The sequence below is a fragment of the Cynocephalus volans genome, chromosome 8, assembly GCF_027409185.1.
Source record: "Cynocephalus volans isolate mCynVol1 chromosome 8, mCynVol1.pri, whole genome shotgun sequence".
NCBI classification, from domain to species: Eukaryota; Metazoa; Chordata; class Mammalia; order Dermoptera; family Cynocephalidae; genus Cynocephalus; species Cynocephalus volans.
The window spans coordinates 67,710,006-67,730,146 of NC_084467.1; the positions used below are offsets into that span (position 1 = coordinate 67,710,006).

A 20,141-nucleotide genomic window follows, 5' to 3' on the forward strand; every position below is an offset into this window, starting at 1 on the left:
TTATTCGTCTTCATAGCCAGTCGGAAGCGGGTTCACATGAGGGTTATGGAATAGAGGTTGTGGTTGCCATCTCCCCCAGGGAAAGGGCTTGGCCCTGATGTGGAGATGGGGGTAGGCGATGAACTTGGGTCTCTTGTGCTCTCGGTGGTGCTACTTCAGGAGAACGTTCAACATGCTCACTCCCACCTTGGGGAGCTCGATGAAGTAGGTGAGGGCCGCCCACATGTGAGCTGAGCCCTCCTCGCCCTGGGCACCACTCAACATAGGCTGCCCCTGCTGTGGGAGGGACTGACCTAGCAGCGGAGAAACTCGGGATCCCACCGACGCCGCTATTTTCGACCTGGACCCAGGAAATGATTTTTTTAAATGTATAAAATATATTTCTGCCCCTAGGTGTCTCCAGATGACACTAGTCATTTTTATAAATGTGTTTTTTGTTTGTTTTATGGCTGGCCAGTAAGGGGATCCGAACTCTTGACCTTGGTACTAACTGGCCAGTCCTGTAAGGTTCTTAAAGCAGTTTTATTTTACTGCGTTTCAAAGGTATTCCCTTTTTTTTTTTTTTTGAATTTCATTTTAAATCTCTTTTTAAAGACCATTAAATCAATAAAATTAAATGTGTATGTGTTCTATTACGGTGCTTCGTGCAGGGAGTGTGTTATAAAGTCAAGCAATAACACAGTATGAAAATTTGAAAACTTTGGGAATTACTAATATAACTATAGTGATAAAGTACTGGGAAATTCAGATGATATAGACAATAGTCCAAGGAGAATTATAACCAGTAACGCTTTTCTTCCTGTCAACCTTTTTAGACTAGTTTGACATCTTTTATTGGTGCTCTTGGAAGCTTATAAATATTGATGAAACTTTAAGAACTCTTACCTTACTAAGAGAACCAAAAAAGTAATTTCACCGTTTTTTAAATAAATTGACACTTAAGAAGTGAAGCAGGCTTTTAAAATAATGATCATTTCAAAGACCAAACTACTTAATTAGCACTTGTTGAAGAGCATGAAAGAACAGTCATCAAGTAAAGAAAAGACATTCAAAACTTTCAACATTGTGACTGTAACTTTTTTCTCTCAGCTTCCTAAAGTGAGCCTTCCTAACTCCTGTGCTTTAATCTGACCAGTCTTTTTGCTGTATCAAATGCATTTGATGCCCTTTTGCCTCTGGGCTTTGTGTTCCTCCTTTAAATCGCAAAGCCTCCCCCTTTCCTCTCTTTCTTTCAGAATCTATCAATATTTGTAGACCTTGCACACATTTTTCTTTTCTGAAGCCTTTCCCTACCACTTCAGCCCAAGATGAGGATAATAAACAACATTTGTATAATATTTCACTTTTTGTAAAGCCTTTTCATATATTTTCTTATTCTTTATGTCAGTCTAATGAGGTAGATGATATTCATTTTATAGATAAGGGAATTGAAACTCAGAGAAATACATGACTTTTCCAGAACTCATGTGGGTACTAAGTATCAAAGCTAAGAATACTGAACCCGTCTTCTCAGTCTGAGTTGTATGGCCTTTCCTCTGTGCCAAAATTGTCACTTAATTCCTACGATAGTTAAGTAGCATTTATTTGGCCATTAATTGTTCACTGTCTGTATATTAAACTTTATTGAATTTGATTGTTAGCTACAGACTTGAAGAGATGTGTTAAGATTTGTAAATGGGAAAGGGAATAAATGGAAAAGATGAGAGCTGAGTACATTTCTTCTTGATAATAGAATTAAAGAGGTCATTAAGAGCTCCTTATTAGCCCATTCCTTTGCTGAACACATTGTAACAGCCTATACATTTTAAAAGGTTTGATAACCAGACTTCCTCCTTTTCCTTTAGCCAAAATAACTACCCACCTTAGTGTGGAACCTTTGGTATAATTTTTGAGACAGAACTAAACGAAGAGGACTTCTCTGACTACCTTGGCTCAAAGTATAGCTATAGCCCTTTTCCATCAGTCTCTGTTAGTAACATTATTTTATTTTCTTTAAAGCTCTTTAAACTACCTAATATTATCCCATTTCTTTATTGACTTGTTTATTGTCTTCTCCCACTGGAATGAGTTTAATGAGAGCAAGGAAGATGTCTGTCTAGGTTATAGTATTTGAGACAGTTTGTGACATATAATAAGCACTCAGTAAATATTTTCTGAGTGATTGAGATAATTTACTCATGGGAAATGTGCACTATGATAACAAACATCTTTTAAAACTGTTTATGTAGTACTCACCAAATACTATAAAATGGGCACTCAAATAATATTGACTGCCTAAATGAATATAAGAAGTCCAAACCCCTGTAATTGTCTAAATAAGGACATTTATAGGTAAGTGGAGGTTGGCTGGTTAGCTCAGTTGGTTAGAACATGGTGCTGATGATACCAGGCCCAAATCCAGCTGCTTGCCCTCAAATAAAAACAAATAACCCAAAAGTCAATTGGTGGTGAAAATGGAAGTCACCTTTAATTCAGGAATACTGGGGACCTGAGAAGAGATGTTAGGCTAACCCATCTCTCTGGTAAACCTGAAGGAGTATGGCCAGACTAAAGACATCTTGAAGACTCAGATTTATTTAGGGCTTTTTAAAGAGGGAGCTGAGGAAATGGAATGTGGGAAATGAAAAGCAGAAGGAATTGGGACATGAGCTGTTGGGGCTCCGTGCAAGGAGCCAGGTGCAAGGTCTTGCCAAGGCTCCGTTTGGCATCTATTCCTGTCCTTGATGATATCTTAGGGGTGGACTCAGCATAGCTTTATGAATGTCTTCCTTGGTTTCTCAGGGTCTGGATAGTATGTGTCTTGTGGCAAGTTTGCAACTCCAGGCTGACTGGAAAACAACTTTACATTTAAGTGAATAATGTCATCTTGCCCTGTAACCAAGGTTCAAAATATCAAGGAAAAGAGGGAACTCAGAGAAATATGTACCAAGGAAAAAATTGTCTTTTAAAAATCTTTTAGAACCCATGTGGTTTTAGGTCCCAACATGGCTTCAGTCCTGCTCACTACAACACTGGTAACACGAATGGGCAGGGTTTGATCCCTGTATTGGCCAGCCTCCAAAAAAAATGAACAAAACCCAGAAATATAGGTAAAGGGGAAAAAGGTAGGATTTGTAGAACAATTTAATTTTAGGTAGATGGGGTTTGATGCTTTAAAGAAATTTGCCTAAAGTTTACATCTTCTGTCTTGTAATCTAGATAGGTTAAGAAGTAAATCTCTTTATAATTTCTCTATTTTTTACCCTAAAGATAAAGTTGCATTTGTAACCATTGCAAAATTTACAGGTATTATGACTATTATACTGCGAGTGTGAAGCCTTTCCACAGAAATGAGAATTTAAAGTCCGAGTTCCAAACTTACATCAAGCATTTGCTGTACAGAAATCTATGGTAATGATGTCTCTTAGTGCTTTTAGGTTTTTTTTAAGAAAGTGTAAATGTAGAAGTAAAGTATATTCCGTTTTTAGATGGTCAATAGTTTGATTTTATGTAATTACTTAGATATTACCTAAAAAATAGGCCAGATATTAGAACAGACACAACCCAGTTAGTATGCCTTAAATTTATGTTAATATTGAAACAATGTCTATTTAGGTATTATTGAGAATATCATAGCTTACTATCAGATTGTAGCTATAGGAAAGCTATATCACTTGAAATCTTATCACCTGTTTATCAGATGTGTGTGCATATATATATAGATTACATGCAAGAAAGTATATGGAAGTGTTTTATAAACTGCACAGTATTATATAAATGTAATTATAGGGAAGGCATAGAACTGTTACATTTTTTGAGAACAGACTAAAATTCAGAGTAAAAGGTCTGAAAAGGGAACTTGGTAAGGGGCATGATCTTGGAGGATGCCTGAGTCCTTTAGGGGTGAATCTGGTAGTTACTTTAATACCTTATGCCAAGTAAAACCTCCTGAGTAAGAGGAGACTGTTTGTCAATGGACCTCCAAGTGGTAGCAAAATAGTTTGTATAGCTTAAAATATGAAAATAATTTATATGTATATGTCCTCGTATAAATTTTGGTGCTTCCATGTGTATTATCTCATTGATTCTCACAATACTTTTTGTGAGTTGAGAATTCAGAGAAATTAAATGATTTACCTAAGTTACTTATTAAGTGGCAGAGCTGAGGTTAGAAACCAACTATTCAATTTCTTAAGTCTATTTATTCTTTAGCCATTTTTATCCATTTTATGCTAGTCCTCTAACAGGAATTGAAGATTCAATGATAAATAATAGTTTCCCCTAGGCAACTTTCAAGAAATTCAGTATGACTGAGATCTGTGAAACATCGACAGAAATTAAGGCTGGAAAGATCTTCTAACTCCAAAATCAAAGATGTATATTTTAAGAATATAAACATTGGATTTGAAGTATAATGAATGCTACCTATGTGAAGTTTTAGTGATTTTAAGTTTGAACGGAGTCCAAATGAATAAGTAGCAAATATTAATTAGCATATTTGGAAAGAGCCACTTATTCTTAGTTGGACAGCTTTTTGTGTGTGTTTGTGTGTGTTAGTGTGTATGTGTATGCTTGTAAATAAGAACAACTTATTATACGTATGATATAGTAATATTCTAGAAAAAAATTGTTCTAGTTAATATGATGAGATTATCATCGTAAGAGTAGCTAACACTTACATAGTCCTGACTATGTGCCAATCACATTTAAGTGTATCATATATTTATCTCATTGAATCCTTACAATAACCCTACAGAGTTGGCATTTATGTGAACCCCATTTGACAGGTGAGGATACTGAAATACAGAGAGGTTAAGTCCAAGACTATAAAGCTAGTAAGTGGTGTTACCAGGATTCTAACCCAGGCAATCTGGCTCTAAAATCTGTTTTTAACCACTACAGATTAAAAACAGTATTCCCTGGTGCCACTTTGCAAATTTTATAACCACTTATGTACTTGCATTTGAGGTTATATGTTCAGCTATCTAAAACACTATTAATAGGGTATAAAAGAACTTCAGTTTATTTGCTTATTCTTGGATAGGAACTACAGTTGGGGAATTGTAGTCATAATTTTCTAATATGAATGACTATATGAGAAATTTCAGGACTAAATGTGACCCATCCAAGAATTAAATATTGCCAGAAAAGTTTTCAACAGGTGCATCGGTAGAATATTAGAAGTCATTTGTCCTCAAGTATTTGTGATGAGCTGAATTTTAATAGGAATTTCTTCTGAGGCTATAGAATATCTTCCTCTGTACTAATTTATTATAAACTGAGAAATGATTTGTGAATTGCAAAGATAGACTTTTTAAAAAATTGTGTATGAATAAAGCCAAAGTAGACAATGAAGATGGCATCAATTGAATGACTAGTTATACTTTTAGTTTATTTGTGGTTTAAATGCTATCTTTAGTTCTTATTTTTGTTATCTAAACATATTTTCCTATTTATTATTATTATTTTTTATTTTGTGACTCATACTTCTGTAAAAATCATTTCTCTATGTTTGTTATTAAAAGCATAATATCCCAGTTAAGGAAGCTTGATTAAAATTGTTGAAAACAGTATAAATGTCATTAGAATTTTTACTTAATTCTGGCCCGTGTCTCTCTAAAATAGTGACACATTACCCTCCAATATGGTATTAAGTACTAAATCTTTGTTGCTACGAACTTTGATAAACAAAAATAATAAACACATTTAAGTTTTCTGATGTGGTTGAAAAAATTAAAATTATTTCTTTAAAACACATTGTAACTTGCCATCAGTTAGAGATGAACACCCCTACTCCAGCATGAAAACTTGACCTTGCAAACTGTAAATATTTAGGAGGAATCTGACTCTGTAATTTTCTTTTAAAAAAGGGAAGAGAATTGTGTTTTCATGGAATAATCGCACCAGTGTTTGTGGTTGTAGAGTAAAAATTTTAAAATGCAAATACTAATTTCATATCTTTGTTAAAACGATTATAGCAGTCTTTATTTTTAATTTAAGGGAAAAAATTTACTTTCATTACTAACCCCAAGATAGTTTTTGTTTTCTTCAATCTTTCTGCCACACATACATATAACCTATAACATCAAATAAGTAGGGATTTATGTGATTTCTAAATAATGTTTCTAATAGACTATTAATGTGTAGTTTTTTTGTTTTTATTTTTATTTTTAGAAACTCATTTATTAAATAAGCTTTGATCACACCTCTTCTCTGCTCCATTTTCTCTAAAGGCTGCCACTACTATTCCCGTTACATACTCTCCTTATTTTCGTCTGATAATTATTTGCAGGGATGACAATTCCCCCCCACACAAAAAATCCCATTTATCTTATACAAACTTGTAAATGACTAAAATTTAATGTAAAGTGATTGTGTAAATGTAAAGTAAATGGATTTTCAACCCCTAAGTAGTAGAGGAGACTGCTCAGCCTGAAAAAGTGAATGTAAGACCACAACGTCTCCAAAGTACTAGTACTTTTAATAATGATGTTATTGATCCAGTACCCTATTGCATCTATTTGCAGTGAGTATATTTGTATATATAATAATTTTTATCTTTGAATTATTTTCTAAGGGTAAATTTCAGATGTAGTATTTACAAAGCTTTTAAAATCATATTTAATGGATTTTAATAACTATTGCCAAGTGTTTGAATTATTTGCAAAACTTTACAAAGCTATAAGTTTACAAGTATGTGCTCATTTTACCAAAACCTAGCCAGATTATTTTATTATTTAATAAATCGAATTATATTTGCTTCCTTGTTAACTTGAAATGTCCAAGTTGAGGTGAATTCTTGCTTTTCAACTTTACCATTATGATTCTTTTGTGTGTGTGTGTGTATTTGAAGAAATGTGAAAATCTCTTTTTACCCTTTTCAATATCTAGAGTCAGATTTTTCTCCATCTGTTTCTATATAATCCATTTCTCACAAATGAGAAAGATCTAGTTTTCAGTTTCTAAAATCATTTAATATGTCAAGTTCTGATAATATTTTTTTATACTTATCTAATTCAACATAGCTAGAAATATATTTTTTTTTCTCCCAGCATTACCTACCAGAACAATTTCAGGTTTTTCATAGATAGTAACGTCAGTGTTCCTTTGGTAATGAATATTTAAAGGAACTCCCTTGAATATTAATTCTATACTAGGTGATTTTTCTGTTTTTACTCTACTTTAGATGCTGATCCATGTGCACTGGATTCCAATTTGGTAATATGCTTTTTAAAAGTAGAAGTCTTAAGGTGACTTTGGATATTAGCATTTTTCCCTAAGGTTTTTGGATTTGAGAGTATCTTTTGACATTGAGTATTCCTTGGTGAGACTAAAAAAATTGCTAAATAGTAGACCTGTAAGTAGGCTAGTGAGATGTTATAAATTTCTGATGCTAAGGTGTTTTTTAAGTTTTGAGAAATAGGAAATCATAACTGTTAAAATGCACAAAGATGAACATTCAGAAAGAATTGCTGAATCATCATTGCTTGGCATATGGAGTTGTTCCCATTTCTTTAAAGTTTAACACATGATGATCATCTTTTCATTTTTCTAGACGCATGTACATTTTTTCTTCCTCATAAAGTTTTTTTTTCAGCTTACAGATGAAAGATATTTAAATATAGGACTATATGCAGTTCTTTTGACATTTTCTTATTAATCCATCTTTCCAATATTATATTAGAAATGATAACAATTTTAGAAAGATGAGAAACCATCTAGGAGATAAATAGACGAGTTATGTACATTGAGAATAATGTCTAATAAGTATCCAAACTATATTATATGAAAAAAAGCAGGCATCAAAAGGGTACATAAATACTATGATCTAAACTTTGTTAATAAAAAATATATAAAACTGCTGCAAATAATTGTAAATATTCATAGAAAAAAGGTTTGTAAGGAAATATACTAACATTTAACAGGGATTATCTAACATGGTATGAAGGGAGATTTTTATTTTATTCTTTTTTTGTGTGGGTTTTTCAAAATCTTCAACAATCAGTATATATTTATAATTAGGGAAAATATGTTTTTAAAAGAAAGTATATTTCTCATATTACTGCCCCTTAAATAGCATATCCAGATTTTCACTTGATCCGTTTAAGGTCTTAAAAGGAACATAAGTATGCACTATCTGTAACCTGATACCTTTCTCCTAGCTTTCCTGCAGCACAAAAAAATTCTTTAGATCATGACCCTAGGAGTGGGAGTCTCATTCTGTTTTAGTTCAAATAACTAAATTCAGATATTAAGCTTTCACAAATAAATATTGGTATACTACAAAAAAGTTAAAATCATTAGATAAAATCATATTTAAGTCCTTTATTTTAAAATATTGCTTTTGAATTTTATGATAACCTTTTTACAATGTGAAACTGGTGTATTGACTTCCTGGCATGTCTGATTGATAGACCCCAGGAATTTTGAAAATGACATAAATTACTTGAAAATTTTCATTTAAATAACCTATGCTTTAACATTGTATATTTTAGAGTTGAATAACTTGAAATTGAAGTAAATTTAAGAGTATTTTTATTTGTATAACTTTAACTTCTTTAAACATAAGGTGCTTAATGGTTATAATTATTGTTGTTGCTTTTTCACCTAGAATGGAATAAATATATATGTAGTTATGACATTCTGTATTGAAATATTGGTTTGTTAATCCACTTGGCCTCTTAAATGGGAAATAAAAATAGTAAAGCCAGAAGGAAAATGAATAGTTAATCGTGGAGGAGGAGAAAACATAGCTCAGTACTTTGACTAGAGGCAGCTGGGAAAGTGACGTCCTCTAGCATTTGCTGTTCTAGAAAGTACAGAGACACGTAGTGAAAATGGGAGGATCTAGAAGGAGGCAGTCTCCTGTGTAGTGTATATTTATCTGTAAGTGAGCTGTTGGGGAAGGAATTAAATACAGAGACGCTGTCTGCTTGCAGCCTTAAGACAGCTAGCTGAATTGCTGATTTGCTTTAACTTTTAAAATACCCAGCTTGGTTTATTTTTCCTAGAATCGTTGTATTGCTAAGACGGGGGACGTTGTTTTCTTTTACAAAGGGAAATCTAAGTTCATTTCAAGGCATTCGAAATGGGGAAAGACTATTATTCCATTTTGGGAATTGAAAAAGGAGCTTCAGATGAAGATATTAAAAAGGCTTACCGAAAGCAAGCCCTCAAATTTCATCCGGACAAGAACAAATCTCCTCAGGCAGAGGAAAAATTTAAAGAGGTCGCAGAAGCTTATGAAGTATTGAGTGATCCTAAAAAGAGAGAAATATATGATCAGTTTGGGGAGGAGGGTAAGTATTTTGTGTGTATCTTTCTGTCTCTTCGGCTCTTTCTCTCTGTCTTTATTTTTTTGCTTTCTCTCTCAGCCTCTGGTTATCATTAAATTGGATTCTCAGACATATCAAAAGTATAAAGACAAATAATGGATAAAAACAAGATTTCATCCCTCATCATATGAATGAGTATTGCCTAGCTATGAATGAAATGTCCTTGTTTGCTTTTCTTTTATTTTAGGATTTTGTATTATACGTATTCTACCTTATGATGTTAACATAATATATTTTAAAAGAAACCTTAAATTCCCGTACCCATTAATAAATTGTGTCAAAAGTCTTATGCAACCTGTTTTGTTTTCTCGTGAATTTTCTACCAGAACCAGGGTCTTAAGTCATTTAAAATCTTAAGATTGGCAATTTAAGTTCTGGGTAGTTTATATTTTATTCGCAAAAACAAAAAGAAGTTTTTTGCTTTTCTTATAGCAAGGCTAGTTTAGATTGAACAAGGCAGAGTTGCCTGTCTTAGAAGCTGAAGGCACAGGCATTTAGCTTCTAGTTGTTTTTGGCATTCTGCCTGGAGAGGAAAGAATTTTCCTGATGTCATAAAATACCAGAACAAGTTTTTAGCTTAATTGTAAACAGTAATTGTGTGCCAAGAAAATGAGATCTCAAGAAATACAGTTTTTGACCTAAAATGGCCACCTAGTCAGAACAATTATTGATTTACTTTTAGGTAACATTATTTCTTTTGAAATTTTACTAAGTATAGAGGAAAGCATGACAACTTCCCTTTCCTTTCCCTCCCATACTTTTGTTTCTTGCACTGTGAGATCAGAAACTAGTGAACATAGTAAATGGGGTTAATTTAAGATTATCCTTTTATCATTCTGGATTTTAAATCAGGTTTGTCTATTATCTCCATATAAATGTAGTTATAAAGTAAGACTTTTAAATTGCTAATTAACAACAACGAAAACCTTTAATCCCTACAGCTTCTGGGATTTTCAACTTTTTAGATCAAGACTAAATTATTTCATTATTAGTTTTTCTCCCAAAGTGTTGTCTTTTAAATAATTGTAGGTATGAAAACTTTCTTGTTATCCCTTTGCTTCCTTTATTGCATTTAACATCAAATTTTCCTAAGTAGAAATTATCCTTAAATAGCCCATAAAAACTGAGCATCTGAATTTGGTGTGCTGAAAGTGTAAAGTACACTTAGTAAGAAGAATCTAAAATATCTCAATATTTTTTATATTGATTACATGTGGAAAAATAACATTTTGAGTGTATTAGGTTATATAAAGTTTATTATTAAAATTAAAAAAAAAAAAAAGAAATATATCCTTAAAATAGAGTCAAGCAGTGACCACTCATTTTGAATTAAACAAATTAAATATAAACAAACAGGGTGATTGTGTATAGAGGATTTTTGTTTTGTTTTATGTTTCTTTTTGGTCTATGAGTTTCCAAAAATTGAAGTTTATGTGGCTGATTTTGATGTGGTGAGGACCTGCATTGTCAGGTTCTTACAAAGTAAATTTTGAAAAAGGCAAATAGTGGGCAGTTCAATCTGCATTTTCCCTATGGCCATACTAAAAATGCCATGAATTGGTTCATTTCAAAAGCTAAGGAAGATTCTGAGATACTACCAATAAAGGCACTACTCTTTCAGAAGGAGTTATTTTGTAATTTTGTAAAGAAATCCACAAACATGGAGTAAAACTATAAATTCCTGTGAAAAAGCAGGTATCCATTGCTTTAAATCTAAGGTATTTTGCCACATCTCACTGATAGCTTAAGTTTGTCTGTGGATTCAGGGGTTTGTTAAGGATATTTGTCTTCAGGATTTTCAAATGGTACATTTTTCCATTTTTCTTGGTATAATTCCTTCCTTTTTTTTTTTGTTTTTTGTTTTCTTTTTTTGGGTTGTTGGCTGGTACAAGGATAGAGCCCTGGACCTTGGTGTTATCAGCACCACACTCTAACCAACTGAGCTAACCAGCCAGCCTGTACATTACCTCTTATTAGTGTGTTTCTTAATTTTTCTCCAGTTTGATTTTTATTGATCATTACTAATGAATGAATTTTTAAAAAACTAATCAGGATCATCTATATACCCTGAATCTTTTTTTTTATTCTTGACTCAGATAATTGATATAAACAATAGGAGGGATGAGTAAGGAAAAGGATAAGTTTTTTAAAGCATTGAAATATATTATTCAGAAATATTCTCTAGTGATAGGTTACTTGCAAATACAGTTGAATGAAAGTTATTTGAATTATTTTTTAGAATTATCCTTTCATCAAAGAAAAGTATCATGTTTATCCTTTATTCAAAATATCTCAAAATTCTTTTAAAAGTTCCCTTTAGGCATTGAATCCCAAAAATATGTATAATCACTTATGATTAAAAAAAAAAATTCCCTTTAGGTACACGGTGAAAGAATGAGAAAACGTTTTTTCTCTTTGCCTTTCATTGATCTATTTGTGCCTGCAGGCCTGTTTCTGTAAGTTTCTCCAATAGTAACAAAACACTGAATTTTAGGACGGTGGAGACACTACTAATTTACCTGATACCCTCCTCCCCATCCCCAATTATTACATTTCTTTTCAAGACTTGGAGCTGGGACAGTGGGAATAAGGAACCATGAATTGAGAAGTGTATGAGTAGAATATGCTAAATTCATGTATTTAGGAATTAAGAGAATCATTGATCCAGTTTACTCATGTTCTGAAAATCTCTAATATCCACAATTTAAAATACCTTATTTCAAAAAAGTGGGTAGGGCCCAGCCTGTGGCTCACTTGGGAGAGTGTTGTGCTGATAACACCAAGGCCATGGATTTGGATCCCTATATAAGGATGGCTGGTTCGTTCACTTGGGAGAGCGTGGTACTGAGAACACCAAGACAAGGGTTAAGATCTCCTTACTGGTCATTAAAAAAAAAAAAGTGGGTAAAAGTAGAGAAGTTTTAAACTTACCATTTGACCCAGCAGTTCCACTCCTAAGAATCTATAAAAGAGAAATGAAAACGTATGCCCACACAAAGACACATACCTTAGTGTTCACAGCAGCATTATTTGTAATAGCCCCAAACTGGAAACAATCCAAAGGTACCATCAGTTGGTGAATGGATAAACAAACAAGAAGTGGTATACATCCAGTGGGGAACTATTTAGCAATTAAAAGGAACAATTTAATGAAACAGGATGAACCTTAAAAACTTTGCTAAATGTGGGCTGGTTAGTTCAGTTGGTTAGAGTGTGGTGTGCTAATGCCAAGGTCAAGGGTTTAGATCCCTATACCGGCCAATCACCAAAAAAACAAAACAAAACAAAAACTTTGCTAAATGAAAAAAGCTAGATGTAAAAGACTACATATCATATCATTTTATTTATATGAAATGTGTGGAAAAGACAAATTTATAATGAAAGAAGGCAGATCTTTCTTGCCTAGGGCTGGAGGTGAGTGGTGATTAGCTACAAATAGGAACTGGAGAACTCTTTAGAATGAGAGAAATGTTCTATAACTGGATTATGGTGATGGTTGCACAACACTACAAATTTACTAAATCAATTGAATTGTATATTTACAATAGGTTAATTATATAGTATATAATAAATCTATTTTAAAAAACAAATTTTCTCCATAGGTGAATCATTTGAAAAGGAAAAATACAGAACTACAGGAATTTAAAATTGGGTTTTGTGCCACTTTTTCCAAAAAAGTTTTAGGTTCAGTTCTGAGTGGTTCAGTGAATGTCAACAGAAGTTTGTATTAAAAGATTTAGGTGGGGCAGGTGCGGGGCAGAGGGAAGATTAAAAAAAATTTTTTTTCAATAGCACATTATTTGTTCTAGTTCTGCAACATTTCTTTTATGCCTTATTTTGTTCATTGCTTATAGTTTACTCAGTAACTTTCTTCACGTTTTTATGTGACCAAATTTGTATTTAATATATTAATGTTTATGCTACTTTGCATCTTTTGTTCTTTAACTTCTGTATTTGATCAGCTGTATCTCTATTTACTATGTGTTCTAAAAATATGTAAGTAAATTGGATTTTTGTGAATTAAAAATGTTGAAAGGATATCATTTTATAACTGAAGTCTTGCTATGATTTTTACATATTATGTCTCCTTAAAGTAAATTATTAAGGTATTGTCATTTTTTTCTTTGAAATCCTAATTTTTCTCCAGTGTTTCTTTTAATAAATTTTTAGTCAACTAACTAGTGGAAGTCATTGTTGTGGATAGTATTCCAAACACATATTTGTTTCTGGATTGCAAGTTGGTTGGCTGGTTGTTTGGTTTTTTGGTTTTTAAACAACAGCAGTCCTAAAGAGTAGGCAAATGTTGATTCTAGTGTGCATTACACAAAGTGATGATAGTATCTCAAAACATTTTGGATAGCAGAGGGAACCCAGTTGAACATTAAAATTTTCGGGCCGAGCCCGTGGCGCACTCGGGAGAGTGCAGCGCTGGGAGCGCAGCGACGCTCCCGCCGCAGGTTCGGATCCCATATAGGAATGGCCGGTTCACTCACTGGCTGAGTGCCGGTCACGAAAAAGACAAAAAAAAAAAAAAAAAAAAAAAAAGAACATTAAAATTTTCCATGAGCAATCAAAATGTACCTGATTACGAGTTGACTATATAGGGCTGGCCAGTTAGCTCAGTTGATTAGAGCACGGTGTTGTAACACCAAGGTTAAGGGTTTGGATCCTTGTACCGGCCAGCTGCCAAAAAAAATTGAACATATAATTGACCTACCTGTTATAATTCAAGTAATATGCAATGCAAATGATACTGCATAGTAATTCATGTTATTTTATACTGGTGTAAATTTTGGTGGGAATTTTTTCAGTCATTTGTGTAGCTTTTTTTTTTTTTTTGGACCGATAAGGGGATCACAACCCTCAGCATGGTGTCGTCCGCACCACGCTCAGCCAGAAAGCACACCGGCCATCCTTATATAGGATCCGAACCCGCGGCCTCGGTGTTTCCAGCATCACACTCTCCCGAATGAGCCACGGGGCCGGCCCAGTAGCTTTTTTTTTTTAAAATCTGAGCTACATAGTTGACTGTCTAGTGTCTAGGAAAAGCTCAAAGCTGCATTGGAGGCTTTTTGTTAGCTTTGATAAATAAGTCACTTCAGAGGGTGTGTGAATCTTCTTAGGGGTTTCATAATCCTGACTGAGTTACTATTTTTGGCAGAGGAGGGAAGGGCTTTTAAGAAAAAGCCAAACCTATGATGTAATAACTTAAAATGTTATTCTTTCTTTTCATGAATCCGTTATGGATCCAAAGCATTTAGGCTTCCTCTTGTAGAGAGTGGGCAAGCTAATTTACCCAATTTACTTAATTCTGTTAAATTATTACACTCTTTAAATCTGTGGGATAAAGGACAAAATGGTTAAAATAATTTAATCATTGGTTTAGTTACTTTGGTCATTACTTTTAGTTATGTACATATTCTACCATTTAAAAAACTCTCTCATTAGCTTTTTAACATTTGGAGTTATAATTGTACTATTACAATTTATAAAAGGGAGATTTGGATGAACTGCATATTATAAGATCTTATCTTGCTTATACTTGTCATTCAGTTTCTACAAGGAAATTCCCTAAATGCTATTTGGATATATCATTCAATACATATTTTGACAATTTTCAGATTATTAGGTCTCTCTTGCTTTCTCCAGATTTCCACTCATGGATGAAGGGAAAAATTTAGACATCAGCTGAGACTCAGATGAAGTAGAGTACACATATACCTTTTAATGGAAGAAGCCAAATATTGAATAAGACATATGCAAAACTGTGTCTCTTTAAAAGCATGTTGTTTCCAGTGGATTTCAAATTATTAAGTCTCTCATATATGTGTATGCATGATATTTTATGTTGCTTTTGCTTCTGCCTCCTCTATAATGATATTCAAGACACCTTTACCTTAGTTACAATTTAGGACTTAAAGAATTAGTTCATTCCCTTCATTCAGTAAACATGAACACCTATCATTTTCAGCCCTGTATGCGTGAATAATGCAAAAACAAAATATATTTCCTACCCTCAAATTATTCACTGATTGGACATAGTTTAATCCCTTGAATTTTTCACAGTTTCGTAATTTTTAGATTCTTTTCCTATTTTCTTGGTTAGGAATTTCCATAAAGCTCACTGAGAAACTGCTATGATACTGTAGTGATAGAAATCTTTGTTAATATTGAGTTCTTAAAAGATCGCTATACTGTTTCGTGGGCTTTACTAAAATCTTTCTTTAGTTGTAGTAGAAAATGCTGTTTCAAATGTGTAATACAAAGGGTCACTATATTGCTATCTGAAGTAGGCTGTCAACAGTAGTCAGAAATAACCAGTTCAAAGGCCTTACATGTCAAGAGGCTTTTCAGCTCTTGATTTCAGATTTTTGTTTGTTTGTTTTTTACATGCTTTGAAATTAATGCCATGTTATGGTATGCCTAGATAAACAATTTTGGTGTCTAGGATAGAAATAACAATCTTAATGTCTAAAAAAACCATTTTTCATAGAGTGTCCTCATTATTAGAATTTTTTTCCTCTCTGCAAAACAGAAAGAGTTCTATTTTAATTCCTAAACAGTAAAAGACGACCTGAAATAAAGCTAGTTAGTATGAATATGGTATTTTATATTATTGATTGTACTTATTGATTATAATGGCATAAAGATTTGTTTTGCATTTTGTATTGATTATTGAAGACTTTTCAACTGACATCTTATAAAAACGTAAATTTATATACTTCAGTATGTGAAACCAGTAGTTTATGAGATAAGGAGTTTCCAATTTTGTATCATTTTTTTCTTATTTAACTGTGGAACAAAGATTCAGGAATAAATTATTAAAAATGGGGATTTAAAGGAAGAATTTAAAAGGTAAAAATTTAACTTAGAATGGAATCATCAGAAGTTATATAGCTGTTCTGTGTTTACTTATAGTGACCTTTTTGGCTAATATTAGTAAGTTGTAACCTAAGTTGGCCAAAGTTTATTAGCAGTATAGTTTTTGAAAGTTTAACTTTAAAGAGTTGCAAACTTTTTTCTAATCATGCTTATCTCTTCACTTAGGGCTAAAAGGAGGAGCAGGAGGTACTGATGGACAAGGAGGTACCTTCCGGTACACCTTTCATGGTGATCCTCATGCCACATTTGCAGCATTTTTCGGAGGTTCCAACCCCTTTGAAATTTTCTTTGGAAGACGAATGGCTGGTGGTAGAGATACTGAAGAAATGGAAATAGATGGAGATCCCTTCAGTGCCTTTGGCTTCAGTATGAATGGATATCCAAGAGACAGGAATTCTGTGGGGCCATCCCGCCTCAAACAGGATCCTCCAGTTATTCATGAACTTAGAGTATCACTTGAAGAAATATATAGTGGTTGTACCAAACGGATGAAGATTTCTCGAAAAAGGTTAAATTCTGATGGAAGGAGTTATAGATCTGAGGACAAAATTCTCACCATTGAGATTAAAAAAGGTTGGAAAGAAGGCACCAAAATTACTTTTCCAAGGGAAGGAGATGAAACACCAAATAGTATTCCAGCAGACATTGTTTTTATCATTAAAGACAAAGATCACCCAAAATTTAAAAGAGATGGGTCAAATATAATTTATACTGCTAAAATTAGTTTACGGGAGGTAAGTTGGTAGGACCTAGGATTCTGAGACCAAATGGAATTATGCAGCTGATCTTAAGGAGTGCATCTAAATAATAACAGGCCAGCCCGTGGCTCGCTTGGGAGAGTGTGGTGCTGATGGAACCGGGGCCATGGGTTTGGATCCCTGTATAGGGATGGCCAGTTATCTCACTGGGAGAGCATGGTGCTGACAACACCCAAGTCAAGGGTTAAGATGCCCTTACTGGTCATCTTTAAAAAAAAAAAAAAAAAATCTAACATTATTTCAATCCTACACATTTTTTTATAACAACCCTCATAACAACCTTCCAAAGTAGTACTACTATATACCTCTTTTATGGATGAGATTATATTTTCTAAGTTTAGTTACCTATATTAACAATTTAAATGTCAATTTTTAGTGCTACCTAGATTATATACTATATATAAGGCCTAATATTGGGGTAACTCTACTCTGTTTTTACAATGGTGTTTATGTGGTATGAGTAGTCTCATCATCTTAGTCCATGTATGAGATTTGTTCTAAAATTGATAATTTGGACCAATAATTATATAACCAAAAACAGCATAAAAGTAATTTATTATAGTTTATTATAAATTTACAATTTATAATGGTACTGCTTTAATATAGTTCTTATATGAGTTCTTATGTACACTGTTTCTCAAATTGGATCGTAATCCTGCAGGATTGTAACCCTGGCTGTGTCAGTTCCCTGCTTAAAATTCTTGAATGGGAACTGGCCCGTTAGCTCGGTTGGAGCATGGTGTTATAATACCAAGGTCAAGGGTTCAGATCCCCATTCCAGCCAGTTGTAAAAAAATAAAAATAAAAAATCTTAAATGGCTTTACATGGTCCCTACCATAGAGTCCAAACTCTTTAGCATAAAAAAAAGGTCATTTTAAATCTGATTTCTGCCCATAAATGTATATACATTTCCCTAAGTTTACCCTATTATTATCTTGTATATTTCTGTGTCATTGTTTGGGCAATACTCTATTGAACATCACTGTTCCTCACCCTGTCCCAGTACCTCCTACTGGTACAAAGCTTAGCTCTAGTATCCTGTAGTCCCAGAAGGTAAGAGGGTAAGTTCTCTTACAAAAGGCCTCAGCACATACTTCTGTGCCAACACTAATACTGTATCATAATTGCTAGTTTGCTTGTATGTTTCTGTGAGTTCCTTGTGCATTCCTTGAGGTGGGGTATGTGTTCATGGTCCCAGTATGGTTCAGTATCTAGCAGGAACATGTGAAACATAGTAGATATTCAGTAAACATTTGTTGACTAAAACAAATGTATTTCTTGTCCTAACGTTTTCCAGAGAAGTAGGTATTTGCTACTATTCTGTTCTTTCTAGTCCTGAGTTCTCTCTGTTCTCCTATTCCAATTCCTGCATCTTGAATGTTGTAATAGCAACTTCAAACTATCCATTTCATTTCAGGGAAATGTGGAAGACATCCTTTACTTCTCTTTTTTCTTTCCTTCCCTTTTATAACAGGTCTGATTATGCATGTCTTGAAAGGATTTTCTAATGGGGAAAAAGTTTTATAAGTTTTATTGTTATTCTTTTAGAGGTTAAATTTTTACCCTAGTGGTATTATCCTTTAACACTTGGTAATATTTTTACTTAGATTTTTAAGTTTTGAAGTTTGCTAATTTTATTTTATTTGGTCCATTTTAGGCATTGTGTGGCTGCTCAATTAATGTGCCAACAATGGATGGAAGAAACATACCTATGTCAATAAATGATATAGTGAAACCTGGGATGAGGAGAAGAATTATTGGATATGGGCTGCCATTTCCAAAAAATCCTGACCAACGTGGTGACCTTCTAATAGAATTTGATGTGTCCTTCCCAGATACTATATCCTCATCATCCAAAGAAGTACTTAGGAAACATCTTCCTGCCTCATAGAACGAAGAACTTTGTTACCCATATTTTGTTAAGGCACTGAAAATATAAAAGGACTGGCAGTTTACTGATGTAGATGTGCATTCTGTATAAAGATGTGTAAATTCTTTTGAGGGTTCATTAAATTGCATGAATAGACACGGGTCAAATAAATAGGCAAAAGGGATTTTTACAGTTAGAGATGATGAGAAAACCACTCACCGTATTTTATTTCTCCCAGATCAGAAATTTTTAGTATTTTGCTTATATGTAAAAGTTGTTTCTGTGGAGTCAGCATATATATTTCTAATAAAGTACTAGACTATCCAAGTACTTTATTTCTTATACCTTTAGGTGATCAGTATGATAGCTTCCCATTTATAATGGAAATTAAAATTCTTAACTGAACTATACATGTAATACGTATTTCTAGAAGAGAAGAAAATCCCGTCATTTGGAAATGTGGTTATTATATTTAAATCCTCTTCTGAAATGCTGCTATAGGGTTGATATTAGCAAAAGAATATTCTGATGCATATATTTTACCATTTGGATTTTTAAAGTATGCTGTAGCATTTCTTAATAACATAGTTGTAATGTTCTTAAGGCAGACCTTTTCTTCATAAAAAAATTAATGGCAGTTTATCTCCCGTGGAAATCCCAATTGCCTGAATTACTGATATTTTAGAAATAGACTGTTTTTAAAATGCCATACATAATTTTATGCAAGTTGACTGTATATCTTAGACTTAATAAATTATAGGCTCATTTTGTTGTCCACTAGTTTAAAATAATTTGTTTAATAATAAATATGTTTTTAAAGGAATACTGTAACTTGGAATTAATTTTCCAATTACGTAGTGTTCTATAACTTACTCATAATATGCTATATGTACCTTATTTAATTTCCCTAAAAAGAATAAACTACCACTATGGTGTTAAACCAAAATATGGGGGAAAAAACACTAACTGCTGCTTATGGATAATGTTGCTACTACTTGTTATGCATATAAATATTCTACTTTTTCATATGTATAGATTGCATTGATTTCTTAGTTGTTTTAATTCTTAAAATATATTTACATTTAAAATTATTTTGTTTTCTGTGTTATAACTATAGTAAGAATGATGTTTTGAAACAAAGATTTTGGTTAAAAAATAATTTTCAGGATGGCTTATATATATATATACACACACACACAAGATATACTGGGTTTTATCACCTTTTAGCAGAAATCTTTGAGAAATTCAATATAGATAGGTTGTATAACCATATCCTTGATAGTTTCATTGAGATATAATTCACATACCAAAAAGTT

General features: G+C 33.0%; 1 protein-coding gene and 1 pseudogene across 1 annotated transcript; one reads left to right on the top strand and one right to left on the bottom strand.

Annotated features, from left to right (window-relative positions):
* LOC134384176 (cytochrome c oxidase subunit 6A1, mitochondrial-like) lies at nt 1–417 on the bottom strand (annotated as a pseudogene).
* Nucleotides 418–8,800: 8,383 nt separating this feature from the next.
* Nucleotides 8,801–19,916, top strand: DNAJB4 (DnaJ heat shock protein family (Hsp40) member B4). Its single transcript, XM_063105136.1, has 3 exons — nt 8,801–9,278; nt 16,362–16,930; nt 18,613–19,916. The coding sequence occupies exons 1-3, from the start codon at nt 9,068–9,070 to the stop codon at nt 18,844–18,846; spliced, it is 1,014 nt and encodes a 337-aa protein (XP_062961206.1). The 5' UTR covers nt 8,801–9,067; the 3' UTR covers nt 18,847–19,916.
* The last annotated feature ends 225 nt before the right edge of the window (nt 19,917–20,141 follow it).

Bases quoted from the DNA above. Each gene is read 5' to 3' on its own strand.
- DNAJB4 (XM_063105136.1), top strand. From the start codon at position 9,068: ATGGGGAAAGACTATTATTCCATTTTGGGAATTGAAAAAGGAGCTTCA. The intron at 9,279-16,361 runs GTAAGTATTTTG...CTCTTCACTTAG, and splicing joins TGATCAGTTTGGGGAGGAGG to GGCTAAAAGGAGGAGCAGGA. The intron at 16,931-18,612 runs GTAAGTTGGTAG...GGTCCATTTTAG, and splicing joins CTAAAATTAGTTTACGGGAG to GCATTGTGTGGCTGCTCAAT.